Consider the following 18,829-nt stretch of genomic DNA (forward strand, 5'->3'; position numbering starts at 1 on the left):
CTTTCTTTCTTGAGTGCTTATTCAGTTACTCTGAATGCTTATCACTCTTCTTGGAGCATACAGATCCTCACTTCAGATTATCCCTTGATGAAATGGACCAGCCTGGCACATATATTACACATTTTGTTTTCTGAATGCACCTGGGCTCATGAGATTTTGATATTTAAAAACTTAAAAGAGGCTGATGGAACTGAGAGCCTGCAAAATAGGTTGTAGCCTGCAAAGTTTACAAGCTTCAGGAATTCAGCCATAGACTTTATAGGGGCATTCAAATAGCTGATTTAATGCAACTAAATAAAGGAGTTTCAGGGAAGTGTGGTGTATAAGTTCACATTACAGCCACTGGAGACCCAAGTTTCATTTATTCCCTTAAAAGTAGGTGTTCAGTACTAGCAGAGATGCCCTAGCAGATCTTAGATACCTGTGTATGTCTGGCAGATATGGCACAAGATACTTGAGCTCTGTAAACTTGACCTTTCTTCATGGAAGCTGGAAGCTCAACAGGACATGCTGAGCATCTGAAAGGGCCTGTTTGCACGTGTCTGGGGATCTGAATGTCATCAGAGCCACCTACAAGAAAGGTTGTCTGCACTGTAGGTGAGCTAGGTGCCCAGGTACCCTTAATGAGCCAGTGGAGATTTAGAGCTCATATTAAAAGTTCACCTTTTAACTCAAGGGCTCACATTTGGGGAGTTATATTTAGAAGTCTGAATCTGGAGCTGAATCCCAGTCTGTTCTTTATGCAGGAGGAACTGCTTTGTGTATGGTAAGGCCTAAAAGGATTGTAGTGTTGCAGTAGCCACAGTACTGGTGTGACTGGACCATGTATTTTCTCCTTCAAGTCCTCCTTTAAAGCCAGGTAGAAATAAAATCTTGGGTTCGGAAGATTATTTAAGCTTAACTACAAGTGATTAGTGCTTAGAGCTTCAACACTTGCAGTACAGTGTGAAAATGTGCCAAAAGTCACTAATGGAGCAGTTTAAGTCTTACAGACTGATGCAGATGCAAAGCCAAGAAATCACCACCAATTTTTACTTTGGTGCTGCATTCTAAGGAGATCCAGTCCTGGCAGGGCATGCAACAATTCAGTGACACTTTTCAAGATTCTGTTGTAGTCCTGGTCTTAGTTCAGTGAGGTTTATACATGTTTTCTAAGTTAATTTCTTAATGAGGCTGCCTTTCCTCTGTGATGCTTGCTTCGTTCACAAGGAAACTGGACTCTTCTCCTTTCAGGGTGAGCTGAAGGAACTTGTCCTTTCCTGTAGCATAGAAGACATGGGTGAACCCCTCTTTCTGGGCATTTCTGGAGAAGTGAAAGGACTGCATGTCACCTACTCAGTGCCTTGTGACAGTGGGGTTGCCAGGTAAATCAAGGGTTTACCCCTGAACTGAGCAAAAACTACTTCTTCCCAAAACAAAAACACAATCAAGAGGGGAGGGGGAGAAAGCCACTTATCTGTGTAAACTTCATTCTTCCTCCTGCTGTAGGCAGCAAGGACAGTAAAATGTGCTGGGATAACTCACTGAAGGTGCTTATGTGAAGAAAAAGCCCTGGGTTTACACCCTAGCCAAGTTCCCCATCTTCATAAGCCCATGAGAAGAGTGGAGAAGAACACTGCCCCCTCCCAGCATTCTTTAGCTGAAATAAATTAACAACTGTCAAACCATTCATTCAAGAATAACAAAAATTGGTGTAAAGATAACTGTGCATTAGTGAAACACATGTTGATGTGTCTGTTCCCCATGGTGCTCCTGGCACTTCTTGCCTTGACATTTTTGTATATAGAGGGCTTGAAAAATTACTTTTCTCCCTGGCAGCCAAAATGGGGGACCTCTGTAGTGCCTCACATGTTTGTGATTAACAGCTATTTTCTGGAATGGCAAAAATGTGCAGGTTCAACTCTTAGATGGTACTTTCAAATTACAGAATTTTACCCAAGAACCTGTATTTTGGACCATTAAGTTTTTGTTGTTGCACGATGAGACGTGATCTTAAAGAAAGAGCAATATGCTCCTCTTGGACTTGGTATATCTGACTGATACATAGTTTAGTTTAGTTTTCTGATATGTAGCATGATTAGTCTCTTTTGGAATATGCTTATTCCAAAATATTATCTTATCTTTTTATCTAAGTAAAAATGCCATTAATTTGGTAGGTTGCCAAATAATAATTCCTTATACGGGTAGGAGTGAAAAACTGAGAAGCAGTAAATGCTGATGTCATCACAACCATCTTGCAAATTGCCCACTTTAAAATCTAGTGAAATATCTGTGCCATAAGAAAATGAAGGCTAATGGTTTCCTACAAATGTACCTTTTTCTGACAGTGATGAAAGGCAACAAAGCCCGTGTGATCTTCTGCTGGATTTTGGGTCTGAAGTTCCATTCAAAGACGTAGTAAAGCGTCAGCTGCTTCTTACCAACCACACTGGAATCAGTGCTCCATTCAAACTAGAAGCTGAGTATTTTACTGGCTCTTCACTTAGTCCAGAACAAGGAATCTGCCTGTAAGTCTTACTTTTCTGCATAATGACTCAAATACTAATTGAAGTCTGGATTAAAGCTGGAATCAGGACAGAGTGCTATTGCCTCTGTCACAAGACAGACTTTCTGCAGTGCACTTGAGGGGGTTTTTAAGCTCTTGCTCTGATTGTGGTAATGAAACCTGCTGGTGAGGTTTCCTGCAGCACCAAGGATGGGAGATTTAGCTGCTGTAAATGGCAAAATGCTGTTGTTGCCAATGGACATAAGCTGGTTGACACCAGGCAAGGCTCTGTTGTGTTAGATTGCACACAGAGTCTTACATCTCTCAAGCTGATTCACTCTTAAGGATGTTATTTTTAAAGAATGCTCTGTAAGCAGTCCTTCTTTAAGTTATGATGACTACTAATTTAGGAGTCAGGTAGATCTGTTACTTTAACAGAGTCCTGCTCGTTTCATAGAAATGTCCTGGTGATTTTTTAATTTTATATTTTCAAGCTCCTCAAGCTACCTGGTGAAAAGAAGAGGGCCCACCCCAAAGCATGCAGCCAGGAAAACAGAGGCAGGTATGAGAACAGCTGTTAATCCCTGCAGTGGAGAGAGGACAAAAGCCAACTGACTGCCATATTCAGCATTAAATGTGGCAGTCAGGAACATCATTTCATTCTTGAAGTATCTGGCTAAGTCTACACCATTAAATGACTCAGTTCCTCTGTTCATTCTTGAGTTTGAAAGCCCACATTGCATAAGCATAATGTTGATCCCTCTCTTCCCCCTACTGCTTCTTTTTTCTCTCTCCTCTTCCCTTTCTTTTTCTTTTCCCTCTTCTTTTTCTTGAAACTAACAGTCTGAAACAAAGATGGGTGGTTCTGGTGATATAGTCCACACAATATGGATGATGTGCATCATGTTTGGCTCTTTCCCTCCTACATAGTCTTCCACCACCATAGCAGCAGGATTTTCTCCCTCAAAGCCTTTTTATATACCTTCTCCACTGTGGAAAACCACGGCACAGCCCATCTGTCATTTCTGATGCATTGCCCTGAAAAATAATGTTTGGAGCCACAAGAGACCCAGGGAAGGGGGAAATAGGAATGAAATGCTATAAAGTGTGGATGTGTTTGCTGTATTCAAAATAAAACTTGGACATATTGGTACCTTGCCATAGTGTTTGGTATCTGTTACAAAGACAGAGATTTTTCAGCTGTTGGATTGGTGCTTGAGATTGGAAAAATGCTGTTCTGACACATTTCATGCAGCTTATTGATGTAGAAGGCCAGGTGACTTGGAATGTGGAGAGGCTTTGCTCTTTGTAATTCATTCATTGTGGTGAAGGACACACAGGGGTAAACAGGCAGCTGCTAATAAAATTATAACCAGTTAACAAAAAAATTCCAGCTTATTTTTCTCAAATTAAGGGTGTGTTTTCATGTAACCAATTAGTGCCTTGCATATGCCAAAGTGTCCTGGATCAGGTTGTTGGAAGGGAGTCCTATGAATAATCTCTGCAAAGAACTCTCAAAAACCAGAGTGAGACCCATTGCAGAAGAGAACTTGGGTAAAGTGCTATAAATGTGGATTGTGTAAATTATCCCAGGTTTTTCTGAAGCCAGTGAGGTTAGGCTGATTAACACCAGCTAAAAATATGCTCCTATATATTCTTTGAAAGACTTAACTTTGTTCCATTTCCTCAGAATTCATCCAATGCTTCTTTGTTGTGCTCCTTCAGAGTTTGCAGCAGCAGTGTTGTCTCATGGGAAGGGAGTAGCTTTCCATGTACAACCTTCTACAGGAACCCTGGAAGCTTTCCAGCAGCTAATCATAGAAATAACAGCTTACAACAACATGTGGGGACAGTACTGGGATGATCTTGTCTGTAAGGTAGGCGGGGCCTTGGTTTTTAATGAAGTATCACTATGGCAGTTTTTACACCAATTCTATTTCCCAAATTCCTTTCTGTTAAAAATACTTTTTCAGTTTATTCAGACTTCTGTAAACATTCAGGGTAGATATTGCTATGCTGCCACCTCCAATGACATGTAAGGAACAATTGTTTGCTCTTACAGTGTGTGGTTTTATTTTGGGATAACATGTTTTTATCCCTTGGAAGGTTTTCATGAGCCTTGAAAATGACTGGAGCAGTTTTGAATTATAAACTCTGTTTGGTAGCTGGCCAATGCACTGCTCTGCTCTACCAGTACAATATGCTGTGTTGTATGGAAAAGCCACAGGAAAGCTGATGGAAGTATGAGGTATTACCTTCTCCTGCTGGGAAGAGCTTTCATTACCATGTGAATTAGATGCTGTCAAAGTAAAGCAGTCAAAAACATTTGAAAGTCCACTCAGGTTTCAAACCAGACATTTGTAATCCAGAGAACTGAAGTTTTATCTTGATCCTAAAATTCAAAACTTCATTTTTATAGGTGGGAGACTTACAACCTAAATTAATTCCTATGCAAATGACTGTGAAAGGCTGCCCAATCTTCCTACAGATGATGGGACCACAAGCAGAGCAACCCATAATCAGGTATAGTGCAAAATACTGCCAGAGAAATCAGAGAATTAAATACCACTGGATTATAGCCAACATACACAGGTGTTCCCATCTTTATGGAATATAATGAGGTCAGCAAAATGACTGTCAAAGTACAGTATCTGCTTCTGTAACACCAACACATTTGTCTCTGCCACTGTCATTAGAAAAGGTTCTGCATACAAGCCCTCCTCAGGTTTACCAGCAATCACTGTTCTGGGCTTGCAGCCACAGGAGTTCACCCAGACCATAGAATCTTATCACAGCATCACAGAATGGTTGAGTTGGAAGGGACTTTAAACATCATGTAGTTCCAACCCCCCTGCATGGGCAGGGACACCTCCCACTAGACCAGGTTTCTCAAAGCCCCAACAGCCAGACTGATCTGATTCTGAGGAGATGGAAACTGGCACATGGGGGCAGTTCTCATCATCCACAGCTCATTTCTCATTGTCCCTTTACCTGGACCAGGAGAAATGCAGCCCTCAGGTGAAAAGGGGCAGGAGAAAGGTTAAGTTCTCTCATACAACAAGTTGCATCTGCCTACCTGGGTGAGGGGTAAGGGTTGCTTGATGGGGATCATGGCACTACACACTCAGCCAGCTGCCCCACAGCAGGACTGCTTCTTTCTGACTACAGAAGGATCAGCACTCTCTACTACTGCAGCTTCTGCAGTGTCAGCTCTGTAACGTGGGATTAGCTATGCACCATAGAAAAGCCTTCTGCACCTGGAAGCCTGTGTCTGACACAAGTCACTGCACTTCTGTGTAGCCATTTGCTTCCACTGCCAGAGTGTTTCATAAAAGCTAACTTAACATGTTTAGCCTGAAACATGTGAGACAACTAGGTTTCCAGTACCTGAAGGGGCTCCAGGAAAGCTGGGGAGGGGCTTTTCACCAGAGAGGGCAGTGATAGGACAAGGGGTAATGGTTTTAAACTGAAAGAGGGGAGATCTAGGTGAGACATCAGGAAGAAATTCTTCACCATGAGGTAGGAAGGTGCTGGAACAGGTTGCCCAGGGAGGTTGTGGAAGCCCTTCCCTGGAGGTGTTCAAGGGCAGGTTGGATGAGGCTTGTGCAGCCTGGTCTGATGGGAGGTGTCCCTGCTCATGGCAGGGAGGTTGGAGCCTGATGATCTTGAAGGTCCCTTCCAACCTCAGCCATTCTATGAGTCTATCATTCTATGAACTAAGGAAACTGGAAAAAAGAGACTAATTAAATAAAGCAATATTGTACTTCGCAGGATAGGCCATGTTTTACCTGACAGCCAGTGCAGCCAGATATATTTCAACTTTTAAACAAATCTTTAGTAATTTCAGATATTCACTTATATTTTCTGCATGCACTGACAGCAAGTTTCCCTCCCTCAGGTTTGGCACTCATGTCTCTGGAGGGTCTCCTGTCTTCCGAAATGTCAGGCTCAACAATCCCACTCCCTTTGGTAAGAATGACTTTTGTACAGCAAACATCAACACCTGAGTTGTTCTCCTTATGATAATAAGAGCAGAAGAACCCATTAACATGTTAATTAACTGGCCTACTTGTTTCATAATCAAGATGGGGTTTTTTAATAATAGTGTATAAGAGAGTGTCTAAGTTGGTTTTGAACTTAATTAGGACAGAACAATAGTATATGTTGTCAGGTCTTTATATGCATGGTAGAACTTATCATTATAGCATTACTGCTGTGAATACTAGTTGGATTTCTGTAACAGGAAAGCAGGTGAGCTCCAGCCAGAGGGTGGTAGAATGTAACTGACTCAATGAAACAGCCCATCCTCTCCTGATGTGTCTGGGCTTTCACTCACTGAAATGATTTTCCATCCTGTTTTTGTAGATCTCTCACAGCACTAACCCCAGTCAATCAGATGTGCTACTTGCTTCATAGTGGCATCATCTGGTACTTCTGTGTTTAGTCTTTTTATCTCCTGAGTGAGATTTTCAGCTCTGCAAAGGTCATCACCTTTTTTCTTTTTTTTTTCCTGCCACCAAACACATTTGCTTAAACAAACAAAATACTCATCATTTATTATAAGGTTATTAAAAGTATAGTTGAGGATGCAGAGAGTGGCCAGGCTATAATAAGAGCATAGCACACATGGTCTTAAATAATTTCAGTTTACAGCAAACATGGAAAGCTTAAGAGGTGCTTTAATACAAATCCAGTTGCTAGACACAAATCCATGACTGGATGTTCTGGTTCTCCAGCACCAACTAAACCATGAGTCTTCTCAGTAACCAGAAGCAATTCTCCTTTCTCCTTTTCAATTCAGACATCCGCCTGGACTTGGAAGTTTACAACGAAGACCAAGATGATAACAAGCTGGTGGACTTCTTGATGTTCTTTGGAGACCCTTTTCCTCTTAAGGACAGGGCTGAAAATGAGGCTGCATCAACTGGTAGCACCTTGGAGTCAGAGGTTATGTCAAAGTTGGAGCAAACTGCCATTCCCCGTGGGAGCATTGATCCAGCTTCCCAAACCACAGATGAGGTCAGCTCTGAGTCTGCTTTTGATACTGCTGCTGAGACACAGGATGGGTTTCTTGGCATGAAAGGTTGCAAAAAATAACACACCAACCAACTTGTAACCAAGAGCTGGTTTGCTAAAAGAAATGTCAGCTCCTCTCCCAGTCAAGAAGGCAAAACATGGGTAAATAAATGGCTGTTGGGATCAGCAGCTTCCAAATATCTCCTTAGCTTCTCCTTGTCTTCAAATTGTTAAAAAGCTGATCAGATACTTTAAAAAATACCATCATTGACCAACTAATGCCATTTTTATGTGGACATGTTAGGATAACTAAAATTCCTTCAGTTGACTGTACTTTTCTCACGGGTGCTTTATGGAATCAATCTCTGCTGCAGTCAGAGAGCACAACCTATCACCTGTGGAGTTCCAGTTGCAGCAGATCATGTGGGGTTATTTATCCCAGTGCTAGAGTTAGATTGTTTCTTTTGCTCTGTTAGAATATGGTAACATCTATCACACCTGAAGTTTGATTAAAATATGGCAATTTACTGTCTTGGAAGGCTGGGAGTGACAGGGAGAAGGTATCACACAGGATATGTATATTTCTCTGGCAAAAGGCTTACAGAAAAGATAATAAAATTTACATTTTCTCTGCTGTAGCTCAGAGGGCATAGTTGGTTTGAATACACCTTTAACCTTTCTTGTGCAACAAGGGAACTTCATTGCCCTGAAGTGCTGGTTTGTATGATGGGCCAGAGATGTTAGGGTTGAGGGCTTCTCTTGGTAGAACTGGACCCCAGCATGCACATTTTCCAAGAATTTCAGGAGCAGTTTCAGGACAGCAAACCTATGCAATGAAAAAATTAATGTACAGGACACATCCACGTGTCCAGCTTTCGTGCCAGAAAGAAAGAAGCTGGAGTTGGTCATACTTGCTGGCTGGAGCAGCAGTTCCCTGTACACTTCACTTGCATTCCTCCCTGGCAGCCTAACAGTTTTAACCATTCCCCACCCTTGTGTCCCTGCAGTCTCCAGCCTCTGACAGCAAAGAGAAGGAAATCCTCACTCAAGAACCTACAACAGAGGACATTGTTTCTGTACTCATCCGACCTCATGAAGGGGTTCCTGCAGACAACCCCTACTCCATCACTCCGAGACAGATAGTAAGCTCTTACATTTTCTTTGTGCTTAGATTTAGCATATTTTCTGCAGGACAGAGGACACAGAGGACAAAGTAGCTTTGGTTTGGGGTAGAAATTACTGAAGAGTGGAACAGTAGGTTGAGAGGCTTTGACATCTTGAAAATGACCGTGAAAAGAGTTGGCAAAGTCAACAGAAAGTGTCCTACTACATTTGAGCAGTTAACTGATGGCTGGAATGAAGTGTTCACTTGTACTAGGCTCTCTAGAGTGGCATATCTGGTATTCTCCCTTGGGTTGCCTGGGTGAAATGTGTGGCTTTAGGTGGGAGGCAGCCAGCCTGAAGCTTTGGAAGTGTGTCTTTTAACTGGGGTACAGACTTGCTGAGTAGCTGTGGAGTTCTAGAGTGTGTGGAGTTGGGAAGCAGAGTTGGAAAGCAGGCTGCTGGGAAAGAGGTGGTCTGTAGACAGCTCTTGGATAAACAGTTGTAACCCACAGTACTTCCACAGTAGCTGGGCAGGTAGGGGCCATAGTGTCACAGTTCCTTGGGAACAGGATGAAGCAAGGACACCACTGGAGAGATCTAACTACAAGTGACAGGGTGGCCAAAACATCAGCCTGTCAGTTTTGGTTCTTTTGGTTCCTTTTTGCCAAAGGGCTTCAGTTACAAGTTAGAATGAGCTAAAGATTACTTAAAAGAAGTAATTGCAGAAATGGCATCTCCAAGCAATGCAGCTGCAGTCAGCTCTGGGGGAACTGGGGCTGAGATAGCTCAGATAAACAAGTGCCTCATTGTGGAAATGGCCTCTGTCCAGTTCAGCCAGCAGCCAGCTCTGCCCACGTGGAATGGAGCTGATGCCTATGGAGTCATTCAGGTACTCCTCTGCAGAAATGTTCTCCATGTTTCTATGATTGCTCCAGGAAGGTGTTTTGGCTCAGGGATTGTGCAGCACAGCTGCCCAGACCTGGCTTAAGTCCATGTCTGAGCAACAAGCTCTCTGACACCACAATGCACAGGCCCTGCAGCATTGTAAAACATACCAGAGCTTACCAACTCTGCCCTGGCCCTGCTAGACCAGATGCAGAGCTTCCTCGTGCTCCTCACCCCTCTGAGCAGGGGAACACAGTGCAAGGAGAGCTGAGCTCATTTTGCTTCCTCTGAGCATAGGTCCAGCAAGACAAACATCTCATCTTGTGACCAGATGAAACGAGGTAGCCTGTGTCTGCACAGCACTAGCCCAAAAGCAGTGCACACCAGGTGCCCTCTGAGCCTGCAAACTCAGACAGACATGAACTGGCTGTGTAGGGAGGTGACAAAGGTTTTTCTGCAGCAAAAGCAGAACTGAATCATAATCTGCATGTTCCTGCAGCAGTAGCTGGATTTAAGCACAGCATGCACACTGCACCTCAAGGGAGCAGAATCTGTTCAACTTGTAAATCCCACAAAATCCATGGTAGCTACATTTGATGAGATCCCCTGCTGTCATGTGAAAGTAAAAAAAAAAAACAAATTATAAAAAATGCTCAAGAGCAAACTGAGCTGTAAAATACTCTAAATTCATATCTGGAACTCTTCAAAAATATTTCTTGGTAGTGCTGTCAGTTGTGGGAGAATCATCTGAGTTAGCCATGGAGAGTGAGTGGGCAGAACTGGGTGTATTTGGAAACAAACAGGTACATGGGCATGTGTGTGCACTCAGGGAGTTGGCCTGTGTCTGTGCTCAAACTCTGCTGTTGCTGAAGGGTGGCTGCTCCGATGTTTGCAGCTGGGACAATTCAGTCCGTTTCGTTGTCACATGTTGTCATTTCAGTGCAGGCCCGAGCGGTGCTCATCCCCAGGAGGCTTCAGGCTGCTTCTGCAGCTCGGTTGGAGCTGAGGGTGCCTGTGCAAGGCCGGGCAGCTCCCGGCGCTGACACACGGTTGTCTCTCGGCTGCAGGTAGTTCCAGGAGGTGGCAGCATCTCCGTTTGCATGTCCTTCACCCCAGGCGTCCTGCCAGAGGCCGTGCCTGAAGTGCGATGTGAAGGGTTTGTGCTGGGTTTCATGAACCTAAACAAGGTAACCTGTCACAGCCAGGCTAAAGATGACTAGAAAACAATCCCTTCCCTTCGTGTGGTTTATGCATGGGCTGCTGTGTCCCTGGCCAGCCTGTACAAACAGCCCTGGGCATCCTTCCTTAATGAGGGTTGTTCATTTGTTGCATTTGCCTTTTAGCTTGGAAGTGTTCTGGGGGTGGGAATGTCACCATCTTCTTGCATTGCCTGGTGCAGCAGGGCCCAGACAAAAGCCCAGGGTTTGAAACACTATCACAACATCAGGTTTTGTTGATAACAAGAGATAACAATGAGACTGAGCCTCAGGACTGCTGAGCTGCGTGTTCCTGGCTCTGCATCTGCCTTCCTGTGTGAACTGGGACAGCAGATCTCTGCGCTGGGAAGCTTCCTCTTCACCACCTGCAAGTGCAGCTCACAGGCTAGTGTGAGGCTTGAAGACTGTTTTGTTCATTGCTCTGCCATTCTCTGATGGGAATCATTGCAAAGGGACAAAGTATAATGAATGAAGGGTAATAGAATAGTTAATAAAAACATCCCCAATGTTCCTGACTCCTGGAGGAAGGAACACGAGTGTCTGTATTAACCCCTGCCACCCGGAGTTCAGTCGCTGCTTAGCTTTTCCTGCTGCTTGCCCGTGGCTGTCATGCCTTACAAGCAGGCAATAAGTTGTTAAGCAGAATCAGTTTTGGCTAAAAGGAAGGTTTCAAGTTTGAGTGCTCTCATTTTGTATCTCCCTTCTGTCCCCCTGGTGCTGCCAGCCTGCACAGACAGTGCCCAACAAGGTGCGTCGCAGCCACGGCCACGGAGCTGCCCCGCTCCGGGTACGCCTGGAGGCATCAGTCAAGCGGGCACTGTAGGTACCCCCACCCTGACACTGCCTCACTGGCACCACCAGCAGGACTCTGACCAGCTCTGGTTCTTTCCACCCAGGTTAGAAGTAGACGTGGATCATGAGAGAGGGATGGTGTTTCATTGCGTGGCAAGTGATCTCATACCAGCTCAGCCTCTGTCAGGAGTGAGTATTTGACACACCAGTATTTACTGCTCTGCTGCTGTAAGGACTCAAAGCTGTGGGTACATGGTTTTTAAAATGCATCTTTATCCCCACATTGCAATGTTCTATATTGCACATAACAAGACAGGTAAACCAAAAGGACTATTTTGTACTTGTACTTTGACAGGCTGAGAGAGTTGGGGCTGTTCAGCCTGGAGAAGAGGAGGCTTCTGGGAGACCTTAGAGCAGCTTCCCAATATCTGAAGGGGCTCCAGGAAAGCTGGGGAGGGACTGTTTATATGGGCTGGTAGTGGATTAAAACTGGAAGAGGGGAGATTTAGGTTAGACATTGGGAAGAAATTCTTCACTATGAGGGTGATGAGACACTGGAACAAGTTGCCCAGGGAAGTTGTGGCTGCCCCATCCCTGGAGGGAAGTGTTCAAGGCCAGGCTGGATGAGGCTTGGAGCAGCTTGGTCTAGTGGGAGGTGTCCCTGCCCATGCAGAGGGCTTGGAACTGGATGATCTTTAAGGTCCCTTCCAACCCAAAACACTGTGATTCTATGATTCCACAATTCTATGATTCTATTTATTAGCCAGCAATAAAACAAAGCTGAGCTCAGATAATGCCTATTTTATACATCTTTCTCTTTATAGAGAAGTCTGTAAGTAGAAAAATAAGTACGTATTTTCAGGACATAAAGGTCAGACCAGAATGAGTCACTTGGAGCAGCAGGATCATTTTCTGTGACCCTTGACATTCAAAGACTTCATTGCATTATTCCTGTTTTGTTTTTTTTTACTCAAGAAATTTTGAAAAGCGCAAGTAGAAAATACTGGGTTGCTTTGGGGTAAAGTCCTTCAGATCCCTGGTGGTGCTGAATGACCAGACAGACCAGCACAAACCTCCTAAGGGAGTTAGAACTAACCAGTTTGGAATCATTTCTCCACCAGGTTTTGGCAGATTCAGTAACGACTCAGAGTCTGAAGCTCATCAATCGCTCCAAGGTTCCTCTGTACTTCAGGCTCCTTCTGTCTGTGCCCTTCAGCCTGTCTAGCACAGATCCCAAAAAGAGCACCAAAAGATCTCACAGCAAGAAGGAGGAAAAAGAGCAGCAACTACAATTTGTACTTTATCCACAGCAAAACATGCTGGTAAGGCTCAAAAATAATAATCCTGGGCCAGAACAGATACTTCAGGAGTTGGTGTGTTAGTGTGGCCCAGATGAACCACAAGAAAAACACAACCAGTACAGAAATACCCCAATTTCAGGGGAAAAAGAGGTATATTACCAAATGCTAATTACTGCAACTTTGCCTGCTATATTGTGGGTCCCAAATATTTTTCTGCAGTGGCCCTAACATACTTTCCTCATTAACTCAGACCTGCTGCAAAGTCCTGCAGAAAATCCTGTGGGTTTTGGTGCTCACCTAAATCACAGCCATGTATATGCTGGACATATGAATAGGTTTCCAAAGACAGCAGTCCCTCTTTTCCTTAAATTAGATGCAGGCAGTGCAGACACAGAAAACTATGGTTCATTTTGGGTGTACACAATGACACTAAAAGGAAACAAAGTCCTGAGTGAAGAGTTTGCTAGGGTGCAAAGAATGAGCAACAACTGCATTTTTTAAGTGTGCTTCTCATTTCCCAGTGTTCATTCTGATGAGGAGACACACGTGTCTTAATTCTGTGTGTGTGGGAAGAAGGGAGATCTGTATGTTGAAGATAGCTTTGGGAATATGGTCTTTGTAACCTTGGGAATTGAGAACCTTTGTCTTGCTAGAGACTGTCTCTGCCCCGTGGTTCAGAGAGAGCTCTTCACCTTTACACTCCATCTCTGTGTCCTGGGTTCATAGGAAATAGCTGTGTTTTTTCTTTTAATTATAATACTTTGTTCCAGTGGGAATTTGGTTGCTGGCATGACACCTTTGGGTTCCAGTGGGAAAATGTGTGCCTGGGCCTTTGAGCACTGTTGACTTTGGATTTCCTGCTCATAGTGTCTTCTTATGCAATGGTCATCTGAATTCCTCTTCCCACAGGTGAAAGTGTCATTCCACACAACTCTGGAGTTACTTACCTCTCAACATTTGCCAGATGCCCAGCTGCTTCCTGGATTCCAGCTGCTCCAGTTTGAGAACGGGGAGAGAAAGCTGAAGTTTAATCAAAATCTGGTCATTGAACACAGTAACTGCACTACCCAGGTAAGAGCAGGAGATCTCTGGGCCCTGAGGAAGGGCTGAATTTTCTCTCTGACTCAGAGGGAATGTGCTTTAGGATTTACTTGGCTTTGGAACACAGCCAGCTCTGGAGTAAGTTGTGTCATCCAGTTCAGGTGAAAGGCCAGGGATCTGCAGAAGGCAGAAGCTCCCAGTGGAGCCTGCAGGTGGCTCTGGGGGTACAGAGCAGCCCCAGCCCTTTGCAGAGGGCAGCACCCCAGAGCACCCTGTGACTCCCAGCAGCCTTCAGAGACACGGGGTCAGGCCTGTCCCACCCAACGTGCCAGCAGCTGAGTCACCCAGCCTTGCCTCCTGCACCACCCCACACGAGCTTCTTGAAAGCCTCCCCAGTTCAGCTCGTGTGGGGTGGTGACAGCCCACACACGTTTCAACACCAATCTCTTCCAGCTGTGAAGCTGTAGCCCACCCAAGTCCTCAGCAGTTCCAGAGCACTGCAGACATGGGGTTTTCTTTCATACCAGGTATTTCTGAGGACCCATTCGTGTAAGATCCGAGCACTGTATCTAACAGTCACTTTCACCATAATCCTGGGCAGTCTGCACAAATGGAATGACTCACACTGGGCCATATACAGTCCTAAGGGGTGAGGAGATGCTGCCATGTCTGCATCTCCTCAGAAAACCTGTTCCTTCGTTAAGACTACAGCACCTGGGTTGAAAACCTATCCCAAAACATAAAACAAGCAACAACTTAATTCACTCACAGCTGTAGGATGGGGAATTGACTCTTACAAAAGAACACAGGACAACTCTTGATTCTGTGCTTGAGTTAAGAAGGATCCAGCTGTAACAGATATTATTAAAGCTCTGGAAAATAAGGTGGGTGTTCTCCTGTCCCTCCCCTCTGTTTTGCAGCTGGTCCCAGTGACTGCCTACCTCACTGTTCCAGTGCTGGAGCTCTCTTGCGACACAGTTGATTTCAAGACCTGCTTTGTTGGACAGACCCAGACTGAACATGTCTTCCTGTGGAACAGGAGTGGCTGTAGAAGCTACTGGACTCTTTTGCTGGGTATTCTGGGTTTGCATTTCCATTTCCTTTTTATGTAGTTTCACTGTTCAGGGTTTTTATTCAGCAAGACTGCATGCATTCAACATCTATCCCATACAGGATCGTGTTGGCTGCAGAGGTATCAGGTCTGCTTCTGTTCTCACTTATATGGGCTTTCCCTTTCCTCCTTTCCCTTCCTTTCTCCCTTCCCTCACTGTGTCTCTACTGATTTCAGCAGTTACTCCAGATTTACCACAAGGTTGCATCCCAGCCCTCACAGGCAGTGGACACACTTTGCTCATTTCTAATACAATCCTGACAGGCAACAAGGAGCAGCAGCTCCTCATGTTTTTGAGCTTGTGCCTAATGATGTTAACAACAGATGGGCTTTGAAGGAAGGAAGATCAGGGGCTTGTTATTTTGAGATGGAGGCCATTGATCACTCTGCTTGATTAGAAGATGAAAGCAGAAACTGGCCACACACACACAGCCTCTGACAGGGCAAGACATGATTTATTATTTGGCGGGCAAGGAGGTGCATTGGTTTGAGTGCCAGATCCTCTACAAACTTACACCATCTCTTTGTATGCTGTTTGTCCCTTTCTCTGCAGATGAACAGGAAAGGCATAAGGACCTGGAAGTATTTTCTGTCTCCCCTACTAGTGGCATTTTGAAGGCACGTGAAGGAGTCTCACCTCCCAGAGAGATACTGCAGATCAGCTTCACTGCAAGGTACAGTGAACAGACTGAAATCTTGCTGTTACTCCCTGTCAACCCAGACTGATGGTGTGAGTGGAAAGCAAAGAGCAATTCTGCTGCTCCTCATGTTCTCAGGCTGCTCATTTTGCCTCTAACACTTGCCAATCCTTGGCTTTCAGCAGGTCCTTTTTCCATAGAACCATGTTCCCTACACTGCCACCATATATGGGATTTCTTTTGGATTGGCACCCCCAATTTCAGACTTCAGATTCACCCACTGAAGCCATGCTGCTCTGATGGTTGGCAAGACACACTGACTAGGTACCACTGGAAAAAAATTCCTTTCCTCAGGGCAACCCCTTTCCCGAGGGTGAAGCTCAGGCTGTAATTCAGTGCAGAGGCTGATACAACAGTTGAGTCCTTTATGCATCCAGCACTTTCTCAGGAGAGGGAGAAATGTGTCTGGAGTAGTTCAGAATCCCAGTAAAGCATCTGTTTGTCATGTAGGGAAGTGCAACATCTTTTGCAGGAATCAGGGATCCTTCATTATAGTTGATGTGGCTTCTCTCTAAAATGTTTTAAAGTCCTTTACTTCCTCAGATACTTTCATAGTTCCTCCTGATGAAGCAAAATGTTGTTCGAATGCAGTGATGGGATTTGTTTTACCCTTGCTTGGCCTGGTGCAATATTTGGTGTTAGTCATGTTGATGTTTGATGAGAAAGAAAAAAAAAAATCAGTGTATTTTTGCTCTCTAGTCCAAATGTTTTCTGCACAACCAAGATAACAGGAGCTGCAGGCAAATGATAGCAAAGAACAGAACAGAACAGATGAAAATTCATTTGTCCTATAAACATCTAATACTGTTCTAACTGTTTTTGGAGAGCTTATCATAATTTTGTTGAGGCTAGAGATTATTTGGCAGAAGTGGTGATCCAAAGGCTTTAGTTTCTTTGCTCTAATTAGAGGAACAGAAGGTCTTCTCCAGCCTAAATAATTCTGTGATTCTGTAATGGAAGCAGAATTTTCTTACAGAATCACTTTATTGGAAGTTATGTGTTGGCAGAGAGTTTAAGACAAGTCCAGCCCAGCAATTGCATGACCTCTGAACACTGCTGACAGGGAAGTTTCAGGAAGCAAACTGCAGGTGACACATTACTCTCCTAACTCTGGGCTCCCTGGCACAGTCTGTGACTTCACTGCTGGAGCCACTGACCTCTCAGTGGGACAAGGCCTTGAGCAGCTGCACCTTGGTGGACCAGAGACCTCCCAGGCTCCTGACTTCCTAATTTTTTCTGGCATGCTTGTAAACATGCCTGAAGGGCATTGTCTGGCACCAGCTACACTCATCAGTGTGCCTGGAAGCACCAGGAGGGAAGGATGTTGCTGTGTAGCAGCCAGCTTGTCTGTTCAGCTCCAAAGAACAGCACGGCAGAGCTCAGGACCAGCATGGCATCAGTAAATAATGATATGCCAAGGTGTGAGGTGATTTTTAATAATTCACCTCCCTACATCAGGGGTCTTCCTGCAGGGGACTTTAGTATGAGAAGGGAAAATAGAAGTTGTCTGACAGAACAGGCAGTTGCCTCAGGCCTTGAGAAGTCCTTCAGATGAGCAGTGACAGGAGCACTGGGCGGCACTGGCCTTGGGAAAGTGGTGCTGCAAGACTTCAGGTGGCACAAGGGAGAATGACACTTGCTGTGAGCTGCCTGGTGTTCATGACAGCCTGGACTCCACTGGCTGCCCCTTGTCTTAGGGAGTTTGCACAAACTTCTCCTTTTCACACCTCATCTGTCACAGGGATGAGTTCTCACCTGAAGGCAGTGCAGGCGTTTTGCTCCCCAACACCTCCCACCAGCAGAACTTCATTTGCTCTACTTAACTAAAACAGAATTGCACAGGTAGGAAGATACCCACGTTGTTCTTTCAGACTTCAAGTTAATAATCCTGTGTATTTACTTCAGGCCCAGTCTGGAGCATTCTTTTCAAACACCCTCTGTGTAGCTGTGGGATGTGACACTGTGAAGTGAGATGGCCACCTGCACACTTGCCACCAACTTTAGAGACCAGTGCTTGTGATTAGGAGCAGTTTATGTCCCTTTCTTCCTCCACAGAGTAACTAATCTCATCCTTAAAGTCTTTTTGCTCTGCATTGTAGGAGTGACATTGAATATGAAACTACTGTGACCATTACAGGAAAGCTGGGAGAGAAGCCTTGCAAGCTACACATCAGGGGTGGAGGAACATATGATGCCAAGTATGAAGACCTGTATTTCATATAAGCAGGACAATGTGGGACAAAGGTCAAGGTAATGGCTTGGATGCAGATGTGCTGTCATTTGAGCCTGTATTTCCATTTACTTCAGTTGGTTTTCATATGGACTGGGATTTTAGTGATGTGAAATTTTAAGTTATGAGGACAAAAAAGCTCAAGGTACTTTAAAGAATACAGTCATAATCTCATTCTGTGCTATTGCTTTTGCTGTGATAAGCTCACCATTACCCACAGAACCAGGCTCTGTTCATAATTGGTTTTGAATTGCAAAGCAGCTATGGTTAAGAGTCAGGCTAAACCCTCTGCATATCACAGCAGGCCTCAAATTACAATTAAAGACTGTTTTGTACCTTAGAAAGTAACTTTTGTTTTGCTTTGTTTATTTGTTTGGCATTAAAACAGACAGTGACACATAATAGAAACACTAGTGAGCAGGCCAGCATTCCCTGAGCTGTTTTCCCAGTGCCTTACATGAAAAGGAGAAGAGCCAACTTTCCCTGGACTCCCTGGAAAATTCCCAGCCTGCATGTTTCATCATGCTCGGGTATTGAGAACATCCCCTACAGCTACAGAGGGAGGAACCCTTCTTCCCTTTTAAATCTTTCCCCCACATGGTTCCCATTTACTCACACTTCTCTTTAAATATTTTTAGTATTACTTTAGCTAAAGGTCACTCAAATTCCCACTTCTGAGCCTGTTAAGTTTTCCATTCTGATCATATAAAAGGGTTTTGTTAAAGGCAGTGTGTGTGGGGAGGAGGGGGGTGCAACCCACCCTGCAGAGCACAAGATGTGCAAGAATCTTCTGCCCAGTTTAAAACTGACTTGTACTGGCACCCAGAACTCAGTTTATACACAGGGATCTCAGTGTGAAACAAGGACCCTTGAAAACATCACCTCCTGTCTGCCCCCTCTAAATCATTTCATCTTTCTGCTCTAAAATACAGCCTGAGTGAGGTGAGAC

At 44.5% G+C, this 18,829-nt stretch overlaps 1 protein-coding gene across 1 annotated transcript in view; it reads left to right on the forward strand.

Annotated features, from left to right (window-relative positions):
• The window catches only part of DLEC1 (DLEC1 cilia and flagella associated protein), a 40,438-nt gene extending 22,565 nt beyond the window's left edge, over positions 1 to 17,873 (forward strand). The window contains exons 24-39 of the mRNA XM_051612772.1: positions 1,234 to 1,364; positions 2,328 to 2,507; positions 2,980 to 3,047; positions 4,211 to 4,362; positions 4,905 to 5,008; positions 6,384 to 6,454; positions 7,287 to 7,504; positions 8,509 to 8,643; positions 10,558 to 10,677; positions 11,432 to 11,526; positions 11,604 to 11,688; positions 12,621 to 12,821; positions 13,710 to 13,871; positions 14,762 to 14,915; positions 15,506 to 15,626; positions 17,750 to 17,873. Of these exons, the coding sequence (XP_051468732.1) occupies positions 1,234 to 1,364; positions 2,328 to 2,507; positions 2,980 to 3,047; positions 4,211 to 4,362; positions 4,905 to 5,008; positions 6,384 to 6,454; positions 7,287 to 7,504; positions 8,509 to 8,643; positions 10,558 to 10,677; positions 11,432 to 11,526; positions 11,604 to 11,688; positions 12,621 to 12,821; positions 13,710 to 13,871; positions 14,762 to 14,915; positions 15,506 to 15,626; positions 17,750 to 17,873 (2,121 nt within the window). The remainder of the gene's footprint in view (positions 1 to 1,233; positions 1,365 to 2,327; positions 2,508 to 2,979; positions 3,048 to 4,210; positions 4,363 to 4,904; positions 5,009 to 6,383; positions 6,455 to 7,286; positions 7,505 to 8,508; positions 8,644 to 10,557; positions 10,678 to 11,431; positions 11,527 to 11,603; positions 11,689 to 12,620; positions 12,822 to 13,709; positions 13,872 to 14,761; positions 14,916 to 15,505; positions 15,627 to 17,749) is intronic.
• The last annotated feature ends 956 nt before the right edge of the window (positions 17,874 to 18,829 follow it).

Source organism: Apus apus, chromosome 2 (assembly GCF_020740795.1).
Source record: "Apus apus isolate bApuApu2 chromosome 2, bApuApu2.pri.cur, whole genome shotgun sequence".
In the NCBI taxonomy this organism is placed as follows: domain Eukaryota; kingdom Metazoa; phylum Chordata; class Aves; order Apodiformes; family Apodidae; genus Apus; species Apus apus.